The 22184-nt window shown below is 31.2% G+C and overlaps 2 protein-coding genes across 2 annotated transcripts; both read left to right on the forward strand.

Annotated features, from left to right (window-relative positions):
* Positions 1 to 3214: 3214 nt before the first annotated feature.
* Positions 3215 to 5300, forward strand: LOC103871853 (ATP-sulfurylase 3, chloroplastic). Its single transcript, XM_009150169.3, has 4 exons — positions 3215 to 3884; positions 4042 to 4708; positions 4798 to 4884; positions 4975 to 5300. The coding sequence occupies exons 1-4, from the start codon at positions 3379 to 3381 to the stop codon at positions 5110 to 5112; spliced, it is 1398 nt and encodes a 465-aa protein (XP_009148417.1). The 5' UTR covers positions 3215 to 3378; the 3' UTR covers positions 5113 to 5300.
* An 8099-nt stretch (positions 5301 to 13399) lies between these two features.
* Positions 13400 to 17039, forward strand: LOC103871863 (alpha-amylase 1). Its single transcript, XM_009150181.2, has 5 exons — positions 13400 to 13600; positions 13686 to 13818; positions 13895 to 14325; positions 15860 to 16231; positions 16639 to 17039. The coding sequence occupies exons 1-5, from the start codon at positions 13481 to 13483 to the stop codon at positions 16888 to 16890; spliced, it is 1308 nt and encodes a 435-aa protein (XP_009148429.1). The 5' UTR covers positions 13400 to 13480; the 3' UTR covers positions 16891 to 17039.
* The last annotated feature ends 5145 nt before the right edge of the window (positions 17040 to 22184 follow it).

The raw sequence follows: 22184 nt of genomic DNA on the forward strand, positions 1-22184 counted from the left end.
TTGTGGACACTATTTTGTGGATATACATATTTCTATATATCATATATGATTGTGTGGACACCGTTTTATGGACATGCATATTTTTATAGAGCATTTCGTCGAACAACTTGAATGAGTTTTTTATGTGTTTTCCATTTTGATTTTTTGTCCATATAACATTCAAATTATTTTCTCAATAAATTAAGTTATTTTACATACTTTGTTTCAAAACTCAAAAGTGAATACATCAGCCAAACAATGAACAAAACCATCAAGGAACAAAATAAATCTAATCCACAAAATAAGAAGACTTTGTACATAAACAAGGAAACACACAACTTTTTTTTTGAAAAGAGGAAAAATAAGAGTGAAGCACATACTTACTTCTCTAACGAAAGAAAATAAACAATTAAGGTAACTATCATCCATCCACTTAAGCAAAATAATCGATCCAGTTCTCAACGTTCTCAGCGTTTTTATGTTTGCCACCACGAGATTGGTGATGATGATACAAATAATTATAGTGTTGATAAGGAGAGTAAGGAGACGCATACATCATCTGGTGAGGCATCATGGTTGGTTTTGAAATCAAATGAAACTAGAGGTGAAAGAGAAATCAGTGAGATTAAAATTCATGGATTTGGGAAAATGATTTTGAGATTCGAAATAAGAGAGAGAAGAAATCTTTTGTTTATTTAAAATAAAGAAAATATTGAGAAGAGAAGAGAAAGAACCATGGTTAGTTTTCTCTGGTTAGTCTTTGTGTAGTCTAGTCAAATATAATGTGAGGGTATGAAAGATTTTACGGAGTCATAATGTGTGTGGCAAGCAGGAGTGTCTTATTGAATAATACATAAGACATAAAGTGTCTTAGAGAGTAAAAAATTCTTGTTCTTTTCAGTTTACGAACGTATGACACTCGAGTGAAAATGAGTTTATGCTAAAAAATTTTGTAACAGAGTTTATGCTAAATTAAGAGACTGTTTATTACATTTAAACATCACAAAGTTAGTTCTTGTAAAATAGCAATTGAGTTGCAGAAAAATACCTGAAACTTATAGTTGCCGCTTGTGAGCTTAAGGTTTATGATACTCTTTCAATAATTAAAGTCATTGAACAACTTCATTAACTTGTTTTTTAACACTATCTTTTTATCTTATTAGAATTGTTTGAAACTATTACATTATACAAAAATCGACCTACAAAGAGAAAGCTAATGACTTTTTTTGCATAAAAAGTGGAGATAATCTTTAATACATTAGTGAGATATCATGAAATTTTTATTTTAAAGTTTGAAGTAAATATGTAGATTTTCCCGCATCCATATTAGAACTCAGACTTCTATACCTTTTATGCTGATACAACATTTCTCATAATTTATATATGCTTTCTATTGTCTTTGTCAATTCTGTTTAGTGTTCATTTTAGGAAGCTAAGATGAACAAATTGAAAAAATTGAAAGTAAAAGACGAACGAAAACAACCCAAAACTCTAAAACGGAATATTAGAGCTAGAAAACAAAACACCAAAAACACAAAAGCCCAAAAAACTCTTAAGAATCCGGTGCTAAAAACAAAAACTTCTATAGTTATTGTCGTTGCTGCAACAATGCATCAGATCCATCGATACCATTCAGAAGACCAGTTTTTAACTCTCTGCGTACTATTACAATAGATTTCCAATGAAAAAGATCTCTAACTAAATCTAAAGAACACCAAATTATCACTGATGCAGCTGGAAACCACCAACGAAACACCACCACCCTCAAATCTTCAAATTGAGAACTAAATCCACACATAAAGCTTCACCATATATAACATACAATAGTTTTTAAACTATCATATTAAAAGCAACATACGTTGACCGACAGAAGCAACAAGCTCTAGGACTGCATCCGGGATAATTCGGTGTTAGCCCATGACATTCTCTTTTTCAACTGTCCTTACGGCCCATGAGTGTGTATGAGGGTAGGTCGACCCTCTGAATTCTTATTTGCACATGTTGAACGTGAACTTCTTAAACCACCAATAAACTGACTCAACTACGACATTTTCCATGCTTTTTACAAGATGGAGCATATTGTGGTCTATTAAATATATTATTTGGTTAAATTAATTTGTTGTAAAGGGTGGACACATGATTTCGCCGTCAAAAAAGAAAGAAAGAAGTCGACAAAAAAAAGGAAACAAAGAAATCAGATATGGTTTGCACCTGTACGTAGTTTCCTGGTAGCTCAGGTCAACAAGGTCAAGTCAAAAGTGATGAGCTCTTCATAATGAGTCGACAAAAATATGATTAACAAATACAGCATTCTACCCAAATAGAGGCACCTTTTCTTGAAACGGAACTTTTTTTTTCAAATGAAGAAATACTATATTATATAAGTGAAACTTTAACTAGAGAAATAAGAATATTGGTGATGATATCACATGGACCTTCACGTGATTCTAATATTCAATTTTGCCTGGTTGGTCGTCAGATAGTGCTGGTGGAACCTCGACGGATTTTTTGGATAAAATTCGATTATACATACCAATACCATTGGGGTCCTAACTCATTATTATTATTTTTTTCAATTGTTTGTCTTGCCAAATAAAAATTTATATGGTTTGTATTAAGACTGGACAAATTAGTTGGAATCAAAATACCATACCGAATTTAAACAAGAGATCATAAATTCACGTTCAAAAAATAATAAATTTCTAATAATATTTATAATATTTTAAGTATTTCAAATGAAAATCAAATATAGATCCAAAGCATAATGTACATTCAAAAAAAAATAATTCTTGTATTAGTTTAAATTTTAAAATTAAATTATATTCATCAGTTCAAAATTTTAATTAGTTTAATGAGAATATCAAAACTATTTGAAGTTATCTGAAATTATTATTTAAATCATCCAATATTATTTTAAAATATTAATACTAAATGAAATTTAAATTTAATATTTAATTTAATTATTCAAAACTGAATTAATATGTTGTTTATTTTTTTTATTCCTTGATTTTCAATTTGTTATCCGAATTAACAAAAATATATATTAAATTTGACAAATATCCAATTTTTTTTTAAAAAATCTATATATATATATATTTATAATATAAAATTTTAAAAGAAAAACGCTAACCAAACAATAACGGACAAATAAATACTCATGCTATACTATCACATTTTTTGAAATGGTCGATAAAAACTGAACGTGGTAGAAAGGAACAAGTGTCCAGGTACATTTGCAAAAGAGTCCTTAAAGTAATCAGATTGGTCTTTAAAAAGAGCCTCCATACTCGCACTTCTCTACTTCCACTTCAAAACAGAATCAACTATCCAATTCTCTCTCTCTCCCTCCACTAGAGAAAAGCTTGAACCATAGCAAATTCACATTTTGATTCTCCTTCAATGGCCTCCATGTCCACCGCCTTCCCCAAAACAACTCCTTTCCTCTCTCATCCTCTCGCCAAATCCGATTCCCTGATCGCAACCACCGTTTCATTTCCCTCCAGCTCGAGATCTCGCAGCCTCCGAAGAGCCACTCGCGGCGTACGATCCGCGCTGATCGAGCCAGACGGCGGGAAGCTGGTGGAGCTTGTGGTCCCGGAGCCGCGACGAAGGGAGAAGAAGCACGAGGCGGCGGATTTGCCGAGAGTGAAACTGACGGCGGTCGATTTGCAGTGGATGCACGTGTTGAGCGAAGGCTGGGCAAGTCCTCTTAGAGGGTTTATGAGGGAAGCTGAGTTCCTTCAAACTCTTCATTTCAATTCGCTTCGTCTCGACGACGGATCCGTCGTCAATATGTCTGTACCTATCGTTCTTGCCATCGATGATGAACAGAAAGCCCTCATCGGAGAATCGAAACGTGTCGCGCTTGTTGATTCCGATGATAATCCAATCGCTATTCTCAGCGAGTAAGTTCATCCCTCCCTGTTAATCTTGATCTGATGTGGTTTTGGGCCTGGGGGACTATGGGCTTCGGCCCAGAACCATCTGATATTAAAAGAAAAAATTGAAGCCCTTTATAGTTTGCTTTAACAAATATGTGCTTGTTTGTTTTGGTTTCCTCAGCATTGAGATATACAAACATCCCAAAGAGGAAAGAATAGCTAGAACGTGGGGCACGACCGCACCGGGCTTGCCTTATGCAGAAGAGGCGATAACCAATGCTGGAAACTGGCTCATTGGTGGTGACCTAGAGGTTCTTGAGCCTGTCAAGTACAACGACGGGCTTGACCGTTTCAGGCTTTCGCCATTTGAACTCCGGAAAGAGCTTGAGAAACGTGGCGCGGATGCTGTCTTTGCGTTCCAGCTCAGGAACCCTGTTCACAACGGACACGCCCTTCTCATGACTGACACTCGCCGGAGACTGCTTGAGATGGGTTACAAGAACCCGATCCTTTTGCTTCATCCACTTGGAGGGTTCACCAAGGCGGATGATGTTCCTCTAAGCTGGCGAATGAAACAGCACGAGAAGGTGCTAGAGGACGGTGTTCTTGATCCGGAGACGACTGTGGTTTCCATATTCCCATCTCCTATGCTTTACGCTGGTCCAACCGAAGTGCAGTGGCATGCAAAGGCTAGGATCAATGCTGGTGCTAACTTCTACATTGTGGGTAGAGATCCAGCCGGAATGGGTCACCCTGTGGAGAAACGTGATCTGTATGATGCTGATCACGGGAAGAAAGTACTAAGCATGGCTCCTGGACTCCAACGGCTCAACATTCTTCCTTTCAGGGTACATTTAAATCTGCATACTCAACCTCGGTATCTCCTTCAAAGATTTAGGCTTTTGAGTTCTGATTTTTCTGGTTACAATCTGTTTAGGTTGCTGCGTATGATAAGACACAAGGCAAGATGGCCTTCTTTGATCCATCGAGGGCTCAAGATTTCTTGTTCATCTCTGGCACTAAGGTAACTACAACTTCTCAGACTCATTGAGACATAATAGAGTACAGAGTGTTCTATTTCTGATTAAAACTTGAATTTGGTTTGGTTCTATAGATGCGAGGACTGGCAAAGAACAAAGAAAGCCCACCAGATGGATTTATGTGCCCCGGAGGCTGGAAAGTGCTTGTTGATTACTACGATAGTTTGAGTCTATCCGGAAATGCCAGACTCCCGGAAAAGGTTCCGGTTTAAGACAAGAGTAAACCCATTTCTTTGTTTTGCTTTACTTTGTGTTGTAAATTAATAACGTGGGTAGTTTCTCAAAGATCAACATTATGATCGAAGTCGAACTATCTTATTCTAAGGTTTGGAAAAAGCTTATATGAAAAACGGTGTTGAAAATTTTGAAATATACAAGATCTGGCACTTTTTTGGACTTATATATATATATATATATATAGTATATGCATTTTTGTCCCTTTTAGATCCCTTTACCCGGATAAACACACTCGCAGTCGCAGCCTAACTTACCAATTGAACATCTATTTGGTTGTGTACATACAATACATTTGTGTGTTGTAGATGTGCTATATATATGGCAACCGATGCGTGATTGCGTATGTTCAGTATAAAAATTTGGTTATGTATTTTTGGAAATTGCTTACTCATTGGTTTAAGACAGAAGGTCGAAAAGAAGAAAATGGTTACTTACCTCCGGAAGCTGATCAAACTTGTACTAGTAAACAGTGTATATATGGCGATTATCATATCCAAGGAATCAGGCCCGGCGCTTAGGGATGCTGACGGTGCAGTTGCACTAGATCTAAAGGCAACAATTTTTAGTTAGTATTTTTAGGGCATTTTTCAAAACTGTAGGGACCTTCGGTAAAGTTGTTCTTATGAAACAAATTACACATGGCTCACAAAACGAATGAGCGGATCCTGGAAGGGGTAGTGGACATCCCTAAACATGGGTCTTTATTAGAAACAAACCAAACATGGGCTCGGAGCCTTAAATCTTATTAGGCATAGAAATTTTACCCGTATCCGAAAATCCGAACTAGAACCAACCCGGAAAATCAGTTCGGGTTTTACCTTTTTGGGTCTTGTTGTGGAGGACCAGCGGCTTTTAAACCCGACCTGAACCCGAAATTCATGGGGTACCTGAAATACCCAAAACTTCTAGTATATATCATATATATATGGGTGTTTCAGTATATTTTTAGTATTACGGTTTAGGTTTTTGAGTATAATTTTGGGGTTTTGGTAAAATTATAGATTTTTAAAAATATAATTCAGGTAATCAGATAAAATTTTAATATTTTTCATGTCTTTGGGTCAGATTTTGGATAAAATTTTGAAAAAAATGAGTATTTAAATATTTTTAGGTATTTTTTTTTGTTTTTGAGTATTTTTCGGGCCAGACACGACATAACCCTAATTGAACCCGACATTACCTGAACCGAATCAAAATCAACAAATTTTAGTTACCTATTGGATCCAACTATTCAAGACTCGAACCATATCAGATCTAAACCCGAATCGACAAATTCTAATTACCTTTTTGTATTTAAATATCTAAGACACGAAGAACCTGGACCCGATAAGCCTATACCCCAAACCCTACTCCAATGGCCATGCCTAATTCTAATGGTCTTTAGTGCTTGACTGGTTTTTCCGCTATCACCCGCAAACGCAGCTTTTGCGGTTGGTAGCGGTTGACATCGTTTTGAAACAATCATATAAACCGCTACAAATCGCTTCAAACTGCACCAAATCTCTTAAAATCAAAAGCTAGTTCCAACTAGCGTTTGCGGTTGCGGACGGTTGCGGGTGGATAAATAAATATAACTTTTTTCAGAAATATTTAAAAAATTTAAAATTAAAATTTAAAAATGAAAATATTATAAATACAAATATATACATATTTTATATAATAGTTTAAATTCACAAACAGTATCATAATTTGTTTTATAACAACTTTAAAATAACTAACTATTCATTAGAATTTTTTTAAAATTAATATACATACATATATAAAGATATACACATATATTAAACGAAACAAAATATTCTTTTAAAAGTTTAATATGAATCTTCAAAAAATGTAACTAAAATTATAACTTTCAACTAATTTAAAAAATTAAATAAATAAACTTAATATTATTATTAATCATATTATATTGATAATGATTATATTTTATTACAATAGTATGTTTTTCTATTTTTATAATGTTATAATATGTTAATATTGATAATTTATTATTAAACCGCTACAATATCTTATACTCAACCAGTCACAAATATCCTGCAAACGCAACAATATTTAAACATTGTGCAAGTTATACCAAACATTTAATAACACTTGAAATCACAATCACCCGTATCCGCAAACTTCCGCACCCGCAACCATAACTGCTGCGTTTGAACCAAGTTGGGCTCTTTAGTCTACCTTTTGACCGCTTGTTAATGCATATTCAAATCAATTTTTCTACAAAGGCTTTTAAATTCTCTTAGGGCTTATTGTATCTGGAGTTTGAGAAAATTCTGAGGATTTCATATTTGATGGAATTTAATGGGGATTTAAGGATTTTGATGGATGTTTTAGTGGGGATTTGGTAGAACTTTAAATTAAAAAAATAAAATAGATTTGGTAAGATTTTTACCGAGAAAGTTTCAAAACAACACAAACATAACTGATCCATAAGATTACTCTTCGAAGACTTGTATAGAATTGTCTTCTCCGCAAAAAAAAAGGAAAGATTAAAAAAATTACATCTCATATGAGAAGAGGCCAAAAGCCAAACTTACCCTCTTCTTCTTGTCATGTTTGAAACAGTGGGATGATAGTTGAGGTCGGGCTGAGATTGTTGTTGGGACATAATCAAGCTTCAAGCTTCATGGACATAATCAAAAATCTTTCACCGGACCAAAGCATGCAACCTCCTATAAATTCAAAATTCAAGTAGTCCACAATGACATAAATCATCAGAATCTGTTGATTCATCGAAATCAATGGATTCATCAAAGAAGATGACATTTTAGATGATGAATTACCATCACATCACAGCGACTAACCCATAATTGATCACATTTTTTTGGCTGGAAATATTAAGGAAGAGAACGAACAATTGTTATTACTTTTGTTTTGTTTATTTGAAATACCATGTGATGAGATGGTATTTCATCCTAGTGAATTTGCACGGCAAATTGTTTTTTCAAATAATTCAAAATAATTCTTGATATATATTGTTGGAAAAATCCATATTTTCCAATAAGGGAGGATTTGATGGAATTTATATAAATGATCAATCCAATAACCTTGGATTTATAAGAACTTTTATAAATGCCAAATTCAATAAGGGGATTGAGAAAAAAATAAAATTCCATGAAATCCTTTGTTCAATAAGCCCTCCTAAGTATATCAATTGCGAGCTTATAAATATTTTTCTCCTCCTTAATGAGATAATGCACAAAAATTGTTAAAGGGCGAGTAATCTTTTACCATATTATTAGCAGCTACTGAATTACGTAGAAAAATATTTTAAATAACAGTAAAACAAGTTTTTTTGAAGACTTGGAATTGGAATACATAATGTAAGTATATACAACCAGAACACTTTAATACTATCTTAAAAGATAGTTGACATACCGTTGTTATTTACAACTTGTAGAGTGAAAATCATCTCCCAACAACTGCTTTATCAAGAAAACTCAAGATCTCAAAAACCTCTTTCATTGAGCATATGGCACTTACCGTTTTGATTAATCGTTGACCATGTGAGATCTTATACTCTTCTGAGACTTATGTTACAACTATGTTGAGTAAAATGACGATGAATCTAATATGTATCCCTCGCTATAAAAATTTGGACCTATTTTATAATTTTATGTTATACTTAAATTTCGTATGTTATTGTGTCATAAATAAATTTGGAGCCAGCCACAATATTTACCGGGGGCAATACCATAATTAAATCTCAATATAAATTTCTATAATTATTAAACATATTAAAATAATTAAGCATATATATCCAGATATTACAAATTTATTGAAAACTATATAACATTTTTAAACGTAAGCTTATGTAAAGACAAAAAATCATATCTGAAGTATTAATTAAAATAGAAGTGTTTGATTACTAAAAAGAAATTAATAATTAAATGATTTTGAAAATTTAGACAATAGAATATGAAAAAAAAATGATCATTAGTTTGAAAAATCTTAGGTTCAAACTGTTTTCGAGCAAAATATTAGAAGGGGTCATTTGAACCCCTTCTCTTCAATGTACCTCCTCTACTGCTCTAAATTACTTGCGGTTGCTATCATCTGCGTCGGAAAATATATCCAGATCGACCTATAAACCTTATAGTGTGTGAACCAACATTGTGATTCTTGACTTTTGTCGTGAAAGACAAAAGCACTGTAGATGTCAAGTTCCTAAATCATACAAAAAAAACATGAAGTAAAACTTGTTTGTTTTATTCAACTAATGTAAATAGAAAATTATTTCTTCAATCCATTACTAATTAGTCAAGCACTGACATGGACTAAACATGACTAATTCTTAAGATGTGGTTGTTCATAAAATGCCATAATTTACAATGTAAAAACTGGTAAACTCTCTTCAGATAAGTGCCATATTAGTTGTGGAGAGAAAGACGTGTGGCATTTAATTGTTTTAAAATGCTTAACAGAAAACATAAAATCTAATAGTATAGTAAGGTCAAAACCAAAATGAAACTCTAATTTTTTTTACATGTATTAGTTATTGCTTCAAGTTACCAATAAATTGATTCATGTGAGAAAGCTTACCATTCGTTACAATTTCAAAGTTCAACCGTCCATGAAGATCACTTCTCTCATCGACCGGCAAAGATCCCTTGCAACTTTTGACTTGTTCCGCAGATCAATTCATTTTCAAGCAACCCAACCTCTAAAATGCAATTAAAACTTACTTTTGCCAGTGTCGCATTTCAGCATTTGAGATCATCAAAGACAGGAAAGTAAAAGAGTAAGTGACAAGGCATTATCTCTGATCCACTACGGCTCTAAAAAAATGAAGAAATAAGCATATATGTATAAATATTGGTTTTAACGAATTGGTGATACCAAACATGAAGATGGAATGAAAAATCATCGACATGGACGAAGTTAGTTTCAGAAAAGTCGAAAACCACTCGAAGAGTTCGGGGCTGTTTTTTTTTTTTTTAACGCTGATTTATTATGATCTTACAATTATGATATAGGAAATATTACATAGACGATTCGACAACCGACAATACTACCTGTCTTATGAAGACCTACGCCTAACTGCATCACCTGAGCCGTCCTATGAAGATCCACGCCTGACCAGATGTACTTGCACCATGTTGAAGATCCCTTGCAAGCTTTTTCCTCTGTAGTCTGCATAATTGTTTAATAAACCGCTCTCTCCGGGACTTGAAACCTGGATTTCCTGTAATCTGCAATAAATTTGCATAGTCTGGGATTTGAACCCCAGACTTGGGTGTAGAAGCCTTTAAACCTTAACCAACAGGCTACGGTGCTTCCACAGTTCGGGGCTGTTTGTTTCACTATTTGTCATATGCATCCAAATGCTTCATTTGTATGATCTATTCAGATAATCCATTTAGATTTTTGTGATTGTTTGTTTGTCCATCCACATAGCTCATCTAGATAAATCATCTAAATAAATTTTATGTTTGTTTCTTTATTTTTATTTCCTTTCAAATGAGTTCAGTAAGCAAATTACCAAAATATCTTTGTGTTGATTTAATCATATGTTTGATATTAATTTTAACTATATTACATTTAATTATTTAGTTTAATATATTTACATTAGAATTATTTCAAAATTAACGAGTTTCTTTTTGCGGTTTGGACGGAAGAAAAGATTTTTCGGTTTTAACGAGAAAACACATTTTCGGTTTTGGCTGGAAAATACAAATTTTCGGTTTTGGCGAGAAAACACGTTTTTGCGGTTTTGGCGGAAAAACATGTTTTTGGCGGGAAAATGCGTTTTGCGGTTTTGGAGGGAAACACGTTTTTGCGATTTTCGCGGGAAAACGAAATTTTTTAGTTTTGGCGAGAAAACGAGATCTTTTGTTATTGGCAGGAAAACGCGTTTTTGCGATTTTGGCGGAAAACGCGTTTTTGTGGGTTTTGCGGGAAAACACGTTTTTGGCTGGAAAACGTGTTTTGCGATTTTGGCGGGGAAACACATTTTGGCGAGAAAACGCATTTTGCGTTTTTTTGGGGTTTTCGCAAGAAAACGAGATTTTTCGGTTTTGGCGGAAAAACGAGATTTTTCGGTTTTGGCGGGAAAACGCGTTTTTCGGTTTTGGCAGGAAAACGAGATTTTCGGTTTTAGCGGAAAAACACATTTTTTTGTTTTGGCGGGAAAACACGTTTTTGCAATTTTGGCGGGAAAACGTGTTTTGTGTTTTGGCGGAAAAATGTGTTTTGGGGTGTTGCTGTGAAAACATGTTTTTTTGTGATTTAGGCATGAAAACACGTTTTTCGGTTTTTGCGGGAAAACACGTTTTTGCAATTTTGACGGGAAAACCCGTTTTTGCAATGTTGGCGGGAAAATTCGTTTTTGGGGTTTTAGCATTAAAAAAATAGTTTTTAGGTTTTCGCGAAAAAACGTGTTTTTGTAGTTTTGTCAGTTTTCGTATGTGACAAAAATGATATTATGTTTATGTTTGTAATTTGTGAATTACATTAGGAGTATAATAGATATTATACCATTTTGAATGAACCATCTCCATTCAAATGATCCAAATTGGTTCAGATGAATGAACTTTAAAATTAAGTCTAAATTTCTAAAAGTCATCGGGATGATCCATCTGAATGAGTTGCACTTTTAGTACCTAAACAAACAAAATTCTTATCTTCATCCAGATGACTCATCCAAATGGAGAAACAAACGGGCCCTTCTTTTCTATTTTTCTAATTTTTTTACTTGTGACTTGTGAGCATGAGAACTTCTTATAAAAAGAGTGAACAAGGCTCGCCAGGTTGATCGCAGCAGAGACATAAGGTAGGAATTTACAACCCATTTTATACCCTCTTAGTATTTAGCAAAAAAAAAAATAGTCTAACCCACTTATATATAGTTCTAAACATAAAAATAACATCTCAAAAGCTTATCTTGAAATATTTTTTTACTAGATTTTTCACCCGCATGTCCGTGTGGATAGATTTTCATTTATAAATATATAACAGATACCATCGCAAAACTTTCAAAGATATAATTTACATTTTAGTGTTATATATTGTATAAATCTATAATGTTATTGGTTATGTTTCTTATTCGATATTATTAATGTATAATGATTTGTTTATACATTTTACTTTATTATTAACTGTTATTATATATTAATATATTTTCGAGTTTGGTAAAATAAATTCATAGTATGAAATAAACAAATTTAGAATCTTCTTCATTTTTTTCTAATTTTTACAGACTGAATACAATACATTTTAAAATGTTATTTAGTTATATTATAGAACTTATATTTTCTTAGCATAATTTATATTTTTATGTTATTTATTTTAGTATAATGTGGGATTTTATAAGTAAATAGATTATAATAATACTATATTATTAATTATGAAATCAATATCTGCATTAATTTAAAAATATTTTAAAATTTTATTAAGATTTTGTTAGATTTTTTCCGACATATTTTGTTATAAGTAAAAATAAAATTTGAATTTACAGATAAAATTTATTTATTAATATCTATATAATTTCTAAGATTTTTAAGAAATGTTATATATTAAATAGATTAACTTAAATAATCAAATAGATGTAATTGATGGAATAGACCTAGTATGAATTGTTTATGGTATTTCTTTTAATAAAGAAGATATAAAATATAATTATAAAATTTGAAAAATAGCATACACTTTTATTTTATTTTGTTTTATAATAAAATTTTATTTAAATTAATGTATAATAGTATATATTATTAATTACGAAATTTATCAATGGTATTAATTTAAATAAAATATTTTAAATTCTTAGAAAGATTTTGTTAGATTTTTTCTCAACATTTTGTTATAACTAAAACTAAAATTTAAATTTACAGTTAAATTTATTTATTATTAATATCTTTATATATTTAATAGATTAATGTAAATAATTAAATAAATGTAATTAATGGAATAGACCTAATAAGGCTAGTATGATTTTTTTATGGTAAATAAAAATGGTACTTCTCTTTTAATAGAGAAGATTTGACTTAAACCAAATAAATGTTAAAGTGGAAAACTTGCAAGATAAAGAAAGGAATATGCTAGAAACATAGTTTAAATTTTAAGAGATCTAAAACATATAAATGCTAGAAAAAGTTACCATTAATCTTTTCTTTCATATAGTAGATTTTATATCACATCAAACAAGTATTTATCCAATAACAGTATCAAATACATAAATTATTAACATAATGTTTGGAAAATTATAGATTTTCTTCACAAAGTTAAATATATTTAATACAAGTTAAACTAATTAAAATACAAATGATCAATGAGAACGCATAATCACCTTATAGAAAAAGGCCGTATTGTTTACGGTAACGGCTTTCCTAGTGTCAATAAAAACACCAATGGATGAAAAATACAGACAATTCACAACAGAACAACAACATGGCTTGTCTTAATGCAAAACTACTCTTCTCTTTCCTCCTCGTCTTCTTCCCCACCTTCACGGTTTCCACCTTGTTGTTCCAGGCGAGCATATACATCACATAGTAAACATACACACTCTTTTATACACATCTCTAATTGCGATTTCGAGTTTGGTGTTTTTGAACAGGGTTTCAAGTGGGAATCATGGATGAAAGAAGGAGGATTCTACAACTCTCTTCACAACTCCATCGACGACCTTAGCAACTCTGGAATCACTCATGTCTGGCTTCCTCCTCCTTCTCAATCCGTTTCTCCTGAAGGTCCGTCTATCCCGTTTCTTGACTTTCACCATCACCAAATCTTTCTTTCTGACAAACCTTAAAATCATTTTCTCAGGGTACTTACCTGGTAAGCTATACGATCTAAACAGCTCCAAGTACGGTTCGGAGACGGAACTGAAGTCTCTGATCGCAGCACTGAAACAGAAAGGGATCAAAGCTGTGGCTGATATTGTGATCAACCACAGAACGGCTGAGAGGAAAGACGATCACTGTGGGTACTGTTATTTCGAAGGCGGGACTTCCGATGATCGTTTAGATTGGGATCCTTCCTTCATCTGTCGTGGCGATACTAACTACGCGGGTACTGGAAACCCTGACACCGGGGAAGATTATAAGCCGGCCCCGGACATCGACCACCTTAACCCCAGGGTTCAGAAAGAGCTGTCGGAATGGATGAACTGGCTCAAGTCCGAGATCGGATTCAGTGGTTGGAGATTCGATTTTGTTAGAGGCTATGCAGCTTCCGTCACCAAATCATACGTTCAGGTCAGCCTTTACATTTCTCTGTCTCTTCTTCTAAATAGAGATTGGTTTAGAGATTTCGATACAAAATTACGGTTAGAGTGTCGGTTAATTATTTTACTTAATTAGTTTTGGTAGGCTTGGCACCAAAAGAACTAAACCGAACCGAATTAGGTAGGAGATATCAAACCGAATCAATAATCATAATTATCCTAATTATTAATCCTTCTGTTTCATAAAGAATGTCATTTAGCTTTTTTTTTTTTCTTTTTTCAAGAAAACATCATGTGTTTACTTGTTTAAATGATCAATAGATGTTTAGTTAAATCATTTTTATTTATATAATTATATAAAAATAATGATAGATCAATATATTTGGTTAGTTTCTTAATCTGCATGGAATATATTTAAATGACACTTATTACAAAACAGAATAAATATTATTTTATATTTGTATATACTACATATCTGAGGCGAGACTAAAGTCACTGAACCCATAACTAAAAAGATAATTTAATATGATTTTAAATCTTAATATATCATTTACGTTTAAACTTAAAATAGTTAAATTTCTAACATTGCCATTTATAAAATATGTATGTCTGAAAATATCTATAACATAGGAAACACTGAATTATTAAAATTATTCAGATTACTATCCTTATATATTTTATTTAAAATATCTAAAATAACTCGAATTACTTAACATTTTTATATGAAGAATCCGAACTACATGATATATGACATAAATGATCTAAATCATCCGAAAAAGCAAGCCAAACTGAATCTGTATTTTTTTTTTGGATATCAGCATGTTCTTAATTTTATTATTAAAAGACAAACCAAATTGAGAACTATTCAAACCGAAATTTCCTTGGTCCTTTAGCGGATAATAAACACCCTGGTAGCCAAAATAGGCGATCTAAATCGAACCGAATAGCCAAAGCCAAACATAAGTTTTGGTGGTAACATTTGTTCAAAAAGAAAATCGAAGATTTAGACTAAGTTTCTCTTAGCCTAGTATTTTTAAAAGATTTAAGATTAAATTTTGAAGTTTGTTTTCTATTAATAAATAGAGATTACTTTAACGTCAAAAAGAGTATACAAATTTCTTTTTTTTTTGAATGAATGTTAAATTTTATTCATTAAAAAGCCTGTTTACATCATGTGTGATCCTATTTCAAAAGAAAACCCTTTACAATAGATCTTCTAAATCAGAAACTATATTCTTGTCTCAAACCAAAATTGGAGAACTCTTTCCATACCCTTCCTCCTATCCTTCTTAATCAAACTCAGCTTGTTTCTTATACCCTTATCAATGGTCTTCTTCAATATAGCTATAGGCATTTTCCCCATGTCTTATTCTGTTCCTTAGAAACAAAAGACCTAACCAAATTACACCACCTTAACCATTGTCTGAGCAAGTGATCAGATTTAAGCTGCATAAGTTTTGTTGGTAGATAAAAGTTGAGAGTTGTATAGTTTTGAAAAATCGTATTGTGGTAGTACGTGCTATCGGTGTTTCCACTGCATTATCACAAAATCTTGTTAATTGCAGAATACTTCACCCGATTTTGCGGTTGGTGAGAAATGGGACGATATGAAGTACGGAGGAGATGGTAAACTGGAGTATGATCAGGAGGAGCATCGCTCGGGTCTTAAACACTGGATCGAGGAAGGTGGTGGTGGTGTACTAACAGCTTTTGATTTCACGACCAAAGGGATCTTACAGTCTGCAGTAGGAGGTGAGCTTTGGAGGCTAAAAGACTCTCAGGGAAAGCCACCCGGTCTTATCGGAATCATGCCCGGAAACGCAGTGACGTTCGTAGATAACCACGACACTATCAGACCAAACTCGTGGGCTTTTCCTTCAGATAAAGTCTTGCTTGGATACGTTTATATTCTTACTCACCCTGGCACCCCTTGCATCGTAAGTAGATTTCATTAAGACTCCTTAATTCTTGTCTACTTTTGTATGAAAGTCTTCTTGCTTGGTTTGTTAGTTTCTGGTTTGGTCATCGGTTTAGCTTTCGGTTTACTAGTTTTATAGAAAATTACATTACTTCGCTTTCAGTTTGATACTTTTGTTTGGTTTTGTCTGTTACGGGTTTAGTATTGGTTCGGTTTTAGATAAAGGAACAACTTGTTTTTGGTTTTGTTTGGTTACACAAAATCAAGTTTTGCTGGCTCGGTTTTGGTAAGATAATAAACACATTTGTTTAGTTTCTGCAAGCCATTTCATTTCAGATTCCAAAACGGTTTGGGTATATATTGCAGTTTTTAATGTAGTTATCCAGTATGCATGACGTGATATTGACGTGATGTTTATTGTGGCAGTTTTATAGTCATTACATCGAATGGGGTCTAAAAGATAGTATCTCGAAGTTGGTGGCGATCAGGAATAGAAATGGTATTGGTAGTACAAGCTCTGTTATGATCAAAGCGGCCGAGGCGGAGCTCTACTTGGCTATGATTGATGAAAAGGTTATCATGAAGATTGGGCCAAAACTGGATATAGGAACTCTCGTTCCTCCAAATTTTGTTTTAGCTTATTCAGGTCTTGATTTTGCTGTATGGGAGAAGAAGTGACACAATTGCTCGATTTCTCCATAAGTAAAAAAGAGAGTAATCAATGTATGTTTTTCCTTAAAAGAAAAAAGGATAGTGGTACTAAGATATATAGTTTAATGAAATAAATGACGAATAAACTCCCTAAATAAAATAACCAGAGTTTCTAATCTAATGATTGGCAGTTTTGCAATATACTAATGTCATACCGCTCACACCAAATTGAATTTTGCGTATCGCGACAAATCGATATATTCCCTAAAGCTGCTTCAATATCTACAAAGTAAACTAGTGTGGTGATCCGCTCCTGCGTGGAGTGAAAAGATAAAAGCCAGAAGTAATGAAAAAAACTATAATTTAGGTATGTTTAGTAGAATATACGGGTACCAACAATTTAATTACGAACAACAAACAGTAATAGTCTTATTAATGCATTTGATTTGTTATAGTTTTATTAAATTTTAACTGTTTCATGAGTACATAAAAATTTTGGAAGAATAAATGTAATATCAAGTAAATAATGTAAATTTCCAAATTAAGTAGGTCGGTTATTACAGGGGATCAAAATATGGGCCATTATTGCATACACAAATCTGCTAACAAACATCCTCGAAGTTGTGATACCGTATATATTAGTTCACGTCATGTATATATAGTACTGATAACTAATAAGGTTAATTCCACCTCGATTTGAAATAAAACGAATATTATATAGCCAAAATTTTAGTCCTAATAATCTCTAACTTTTAGTTTAGAATTTAAATTTTTTGGAAAGTATTATAATTAAGGAATCAACAAATAGGAAACAATATTAAGGAATCCAATAACTTTTATGGTCAAAATTATTTATCTGTCACCATTTATATTGATAGCTTAGTTAAGAAGTCTTAGTACTTAAGTTAAGGGATTGCAAAAACTAAATTTAATATCGTACAACAGTCAAGAGAACGTACCAATTATATCTGCTTATTCAAGTTCTAAATATATTTGCAAATCGTTGTCGACTAAATGGTATATGTATAGACCATAACTTGGAATATTGTTTTACCTTATAGCTAATTAGATTTAACTTTGAACAGTAAGAAACCTAAACTCATGTTTAACAATTCACATATGCAGAAGTTGACCACTTTTATTAAAAAAACCTTCTGATTTGATTTACTATATAATAAAACCATTGAAAAAATATTTTTTTATCATTAAAAAATAATAAGGGTAAAGCAAATTTATTTGTTTCAATAGTGATCCAAATAGAAAGGTTATAATACGAAGGAAATATATTTGTTTCAATAGTGGTTCATCAAAACCATTGAAAATATATTTGAAACAAATCGAATTAATTTACATTAAACAGTCTGGTTCCCCTTAATCGAGTATCAATTATATTAACCGGACCGGTTTTACTGGTCAAATTAATAAGTCATATATTTAGACTTGGTATTATCTACACATGTGAACCTGTAAATGACATAATCAGACTTCACTTTAATATATAATACGTTTGTTATATTTTATGGTTAATTTAGATATATAGAAGTGGATATATATAACACATATATTTTTTTTTTTTTTGAAAAAGTATATAACACATATATTATGTCGGTACTTAAGTCATATATAACTTAATGATACTTTTAATCATATTTATAGAGTATTTAAGCGATATATGACAGCCAAACAAATAACGAAACGGTTTGGTTTATAATTAAATTTCGTTTGGTCTGTCAAAATTAACCGATTTATATTTTTTTGTTTACATGTAACAATCCATGATGCAACAAATATGTCAAGTTTTTTTCAATTGTAAATACTTTAGTAAGTTATGTCTATTTTAATAAGTAGGCTGAGAAGGGCTACGAAGCTACCACATCATCAATGACATTTCTGTTAATTACACATCGATGCAAGATTACTTATTAAAGGTGCTTCTCAAATAATAAAAAGAAGATCGTTTGAAATCAGAATGCAATATTTATGTTGTGTTTTTCAATGGTTATATAATTTTAAAGAAAACCCAAGTTTAGTTGTTAATTAGATTTTGACCCCCAAGACCGTGGGTGATTATTTTCATTTTTACACATAAATATTTGTTTTACATGATTAATTGTATATAGTTTTAATATATACCATAATACTAATTGTTTAATATAATATTTTAAAATACAACAATTTTATAGTTCACATGCAATAATTTAATTTATTTGTTTTGAATTGTCAGCGGTAGCATATTTTCAATTATCTGATACAAAATACTAAATTAAATGTCTTATTAGTTCAAGATCAAAAATGTAATTGAAAAGGAGTATTAAATTAATATCGCAATATTAATACAAAATTGTATAGATATGTTTTTAAATCCTACATTTGATTATCAACAAGTATAGCTTAATTTTTTTTTTGATAATCCAGGTATCTGGACACCCCGGAAGGAACCCGACTAGCGCCTAAGTAAACTTTCACAAAAGACATCCTCGAGGGTTGCTTTTTTCACCTCATTTTAATCGTCAGTTGCCAGCGAGATTCGAACCCGGGTCCGTATTGGGGCCGAAGCTCCCTCAAGACCACTGGGCCATCCTCGGTTGGTTATATAGCTTAATTTTTTCATGGGCCATGTATTTCGTATTACAACAAAACGGTTATAATTTCAATTTTTTTAAGAATGAAAAAATCAATAAAAGTATGGCTAAAAATAACTAATTACTTGTTAGAACATTTCTATTAAAAAAATTTTCTAAATATTATTTATGAAGTGATTGATTAAATTTCATTTCTACAATCATTTTCATAAAAAAATGTAAGCTAATTACATAATACACATCTTTGATAAAATGACATAACATATCATTTTTAAATTTTTTATATTTTAAAAATATCAGATAAAACCCTAAACCATATATAATTTTTTAGTTAACTGAAAAGTATCAGTAAAAATCAATAAAATATATATACTCCTAAAATATTTTTCTACATTTACTTATCAACTGAAACATATATATATATATATATATATATATATATATATATATATATATTTATAATAACTAAAAAAGGAATTGCATACTATAAAGAAGATTACATTTTGTATACAGCTAAAACTAATTAATAATTTTTAAATAATTTACAATCAATATTTTAATATATGTATTTATTCAAATAAATAAAAACTAACTAAAAAGGAAACTAATATTGATTTAGAAAAATTAAATTTGAAAGTGGTTTCCAATTTGTCGTAAAATTAGAATTACACTTAATATATATTATATCTAATCACACTAATATAAAATCACCTAAATTTTCATTACGCTTAGTGAAGATGGTGAATGATAAAATATAATAATCTTTTATATAAAATTTCTTAATTAATTATGCATGTATACATATATACCTATGATAAAAAAAATTCCCTAGGATAATCTTTTTTAATTTATTTTCATAAAAATAGCTATCAAGGAAGAATGGCCAAAAAGGTTTTATTAAATGATAAAAATATTTATACCATAGGGTTAAATAATTTAGGTTTAAGGTTTAGAGTTAAGGGGTGGGGTTTTGAGGATATGATTTCAAAATTAAAAAAAAAACAAATTAATATCTAACATTTCAAAATAAAAAGAGCTATTCTGGTCTTTTTACTCCTTGAAACCTATTTTTGTGACAAAATCTTAAAAATTGTTATTTAAGAAAAGGGGAAATTACATGTTTACCACTTTCATGCTACCACTTTTCATTTTTACCACCACTAAAAGGACATTTTCAAAACCCCTTCTTTATTAAGTGGCAAAAGACTATTATATTCTTGTTATTTATATATATAATAAATCATTATTTAAATAAAAAAATAAAAAAAAAATAAAAAAAATATTTTTTTATGTTTTCGAATTATACTTTTTCAAATTCGAACTTTTTTATAATTTTTTTTTTGAATTTTTTTTTTGAATTTTTTTATTTTATTTTTTGAATTTCTTTTTGAAATCGAAAATTATGTTTGAAACAATTTTTCAATTTTTTTATATTTTTTAAGTATTTATTTATATATTTATTAGAATCCTAAATTTCACATTCCAAAAACCCTATCCTACCCCTTAACTCTAAACCATAAGTCTAGATTAGTTAACCCTAAGAGTATAAATGTCTTTTACCCTTCATTAAAAATGATGGTAAAAGTGATTAGTGTAAACATGAAAAGTGGTACTATGAATGTGCTATTTGTGGCAATTTCCCCTAAGAAAACTGCCCATAAAACTTAGATTTGTATTGAGATTTCGGCCAAAAAAAACCTCAACTTTTCACGAATTGCTAAAAGAAACATGAACTTTTGGACTAACAAAAAAAACACCAAATTTTCATTGACTTTAGAATTAATTAACAATATTTTCGCTGACTTGCCAATTTAGCACGCCGTCGACAAATTTAACAGAAATATTTGACGTCGTTTATTGTTGGCGTTAAGTGAAACGACGTCGCCAATTTAGCACGCCGTCGACAAATTTAACAGAAATATTTGACGTCGTTTATTGTTGGCGTTAAGTGAAACGACGTCGTTTTCAAATGAGATGAAACGACATCGTTTTACATGATTTGAAATTAAAAATATGTAGACCCCTGGATTTGAACCCAGGTTGGTTGGTCAAATGACAAGGTATTTTACCACTGGGCTACTGGCACTTTCAATGCACTTACTAACATGTTTAGTTTTATTTGGTACATATTAAATATAAAATTTTTTCTAAAAACTTAATTTTTATAAAGAATAAAGAAATTTTTTATAAAAAATAAAATTTTATTTTCTATTTTAATTTCAAAATTAATTTTATAAAAAGTTTATTTAGTTTTTATAAAAATTAAGTTTTTAGAAAATTTTTTATATTTAATATGTACCAAATAAAAGTAAACATGTTAGTAAGTACATTGAAAGTGCCAGTAGCCCAGTGGTAAAATACCTTGCCATTTGACCAACCAACCTGGGTTCAAATATTTCTGTTAAATTTGTTGACGGTGTGCTAAATTGACAAGTCAGTGAAAACATTGTTAATTAATTCTAAAATCAATGAAAGTTTGGTGTTTTTTTGGTCAGCCCAAAAGTTCATGTTTCTTTTGGTGATTCGTGCAAAGTTGAGGTTTTTTTTGGCCGAATTCTCGATTTGTATTGTATAAAGTGAAGCAATTTATTTTATAAAAATATAACATTAACTCATCTATGTATGGCGTTCGAATTTAATTTCAGGTCCGGTTAGGATTGGTTAATTTGGTTCTAAAAAAAATCAAATAAAGTTAACCGAAATATTAGTTTGGTTTATTTGTATTCATTTTGGTTTGAA

The sequence above is a fragment of the Brassica rapa genome, chromosome A01 (assembly GCF_000309985.2).
Source record: "Brassica rapa cultivar Chiifu-401-42 chromosome A01, CAAS_Brap_v3.01, whole genome shotgun sequence".
NCBI classification, from domain to species: Eukaryota; Viridiplantae; Streptophyta; class Magnoliopsida; order Brassicales; family Brassicaceae; genus Brassica; species Brassica rapa.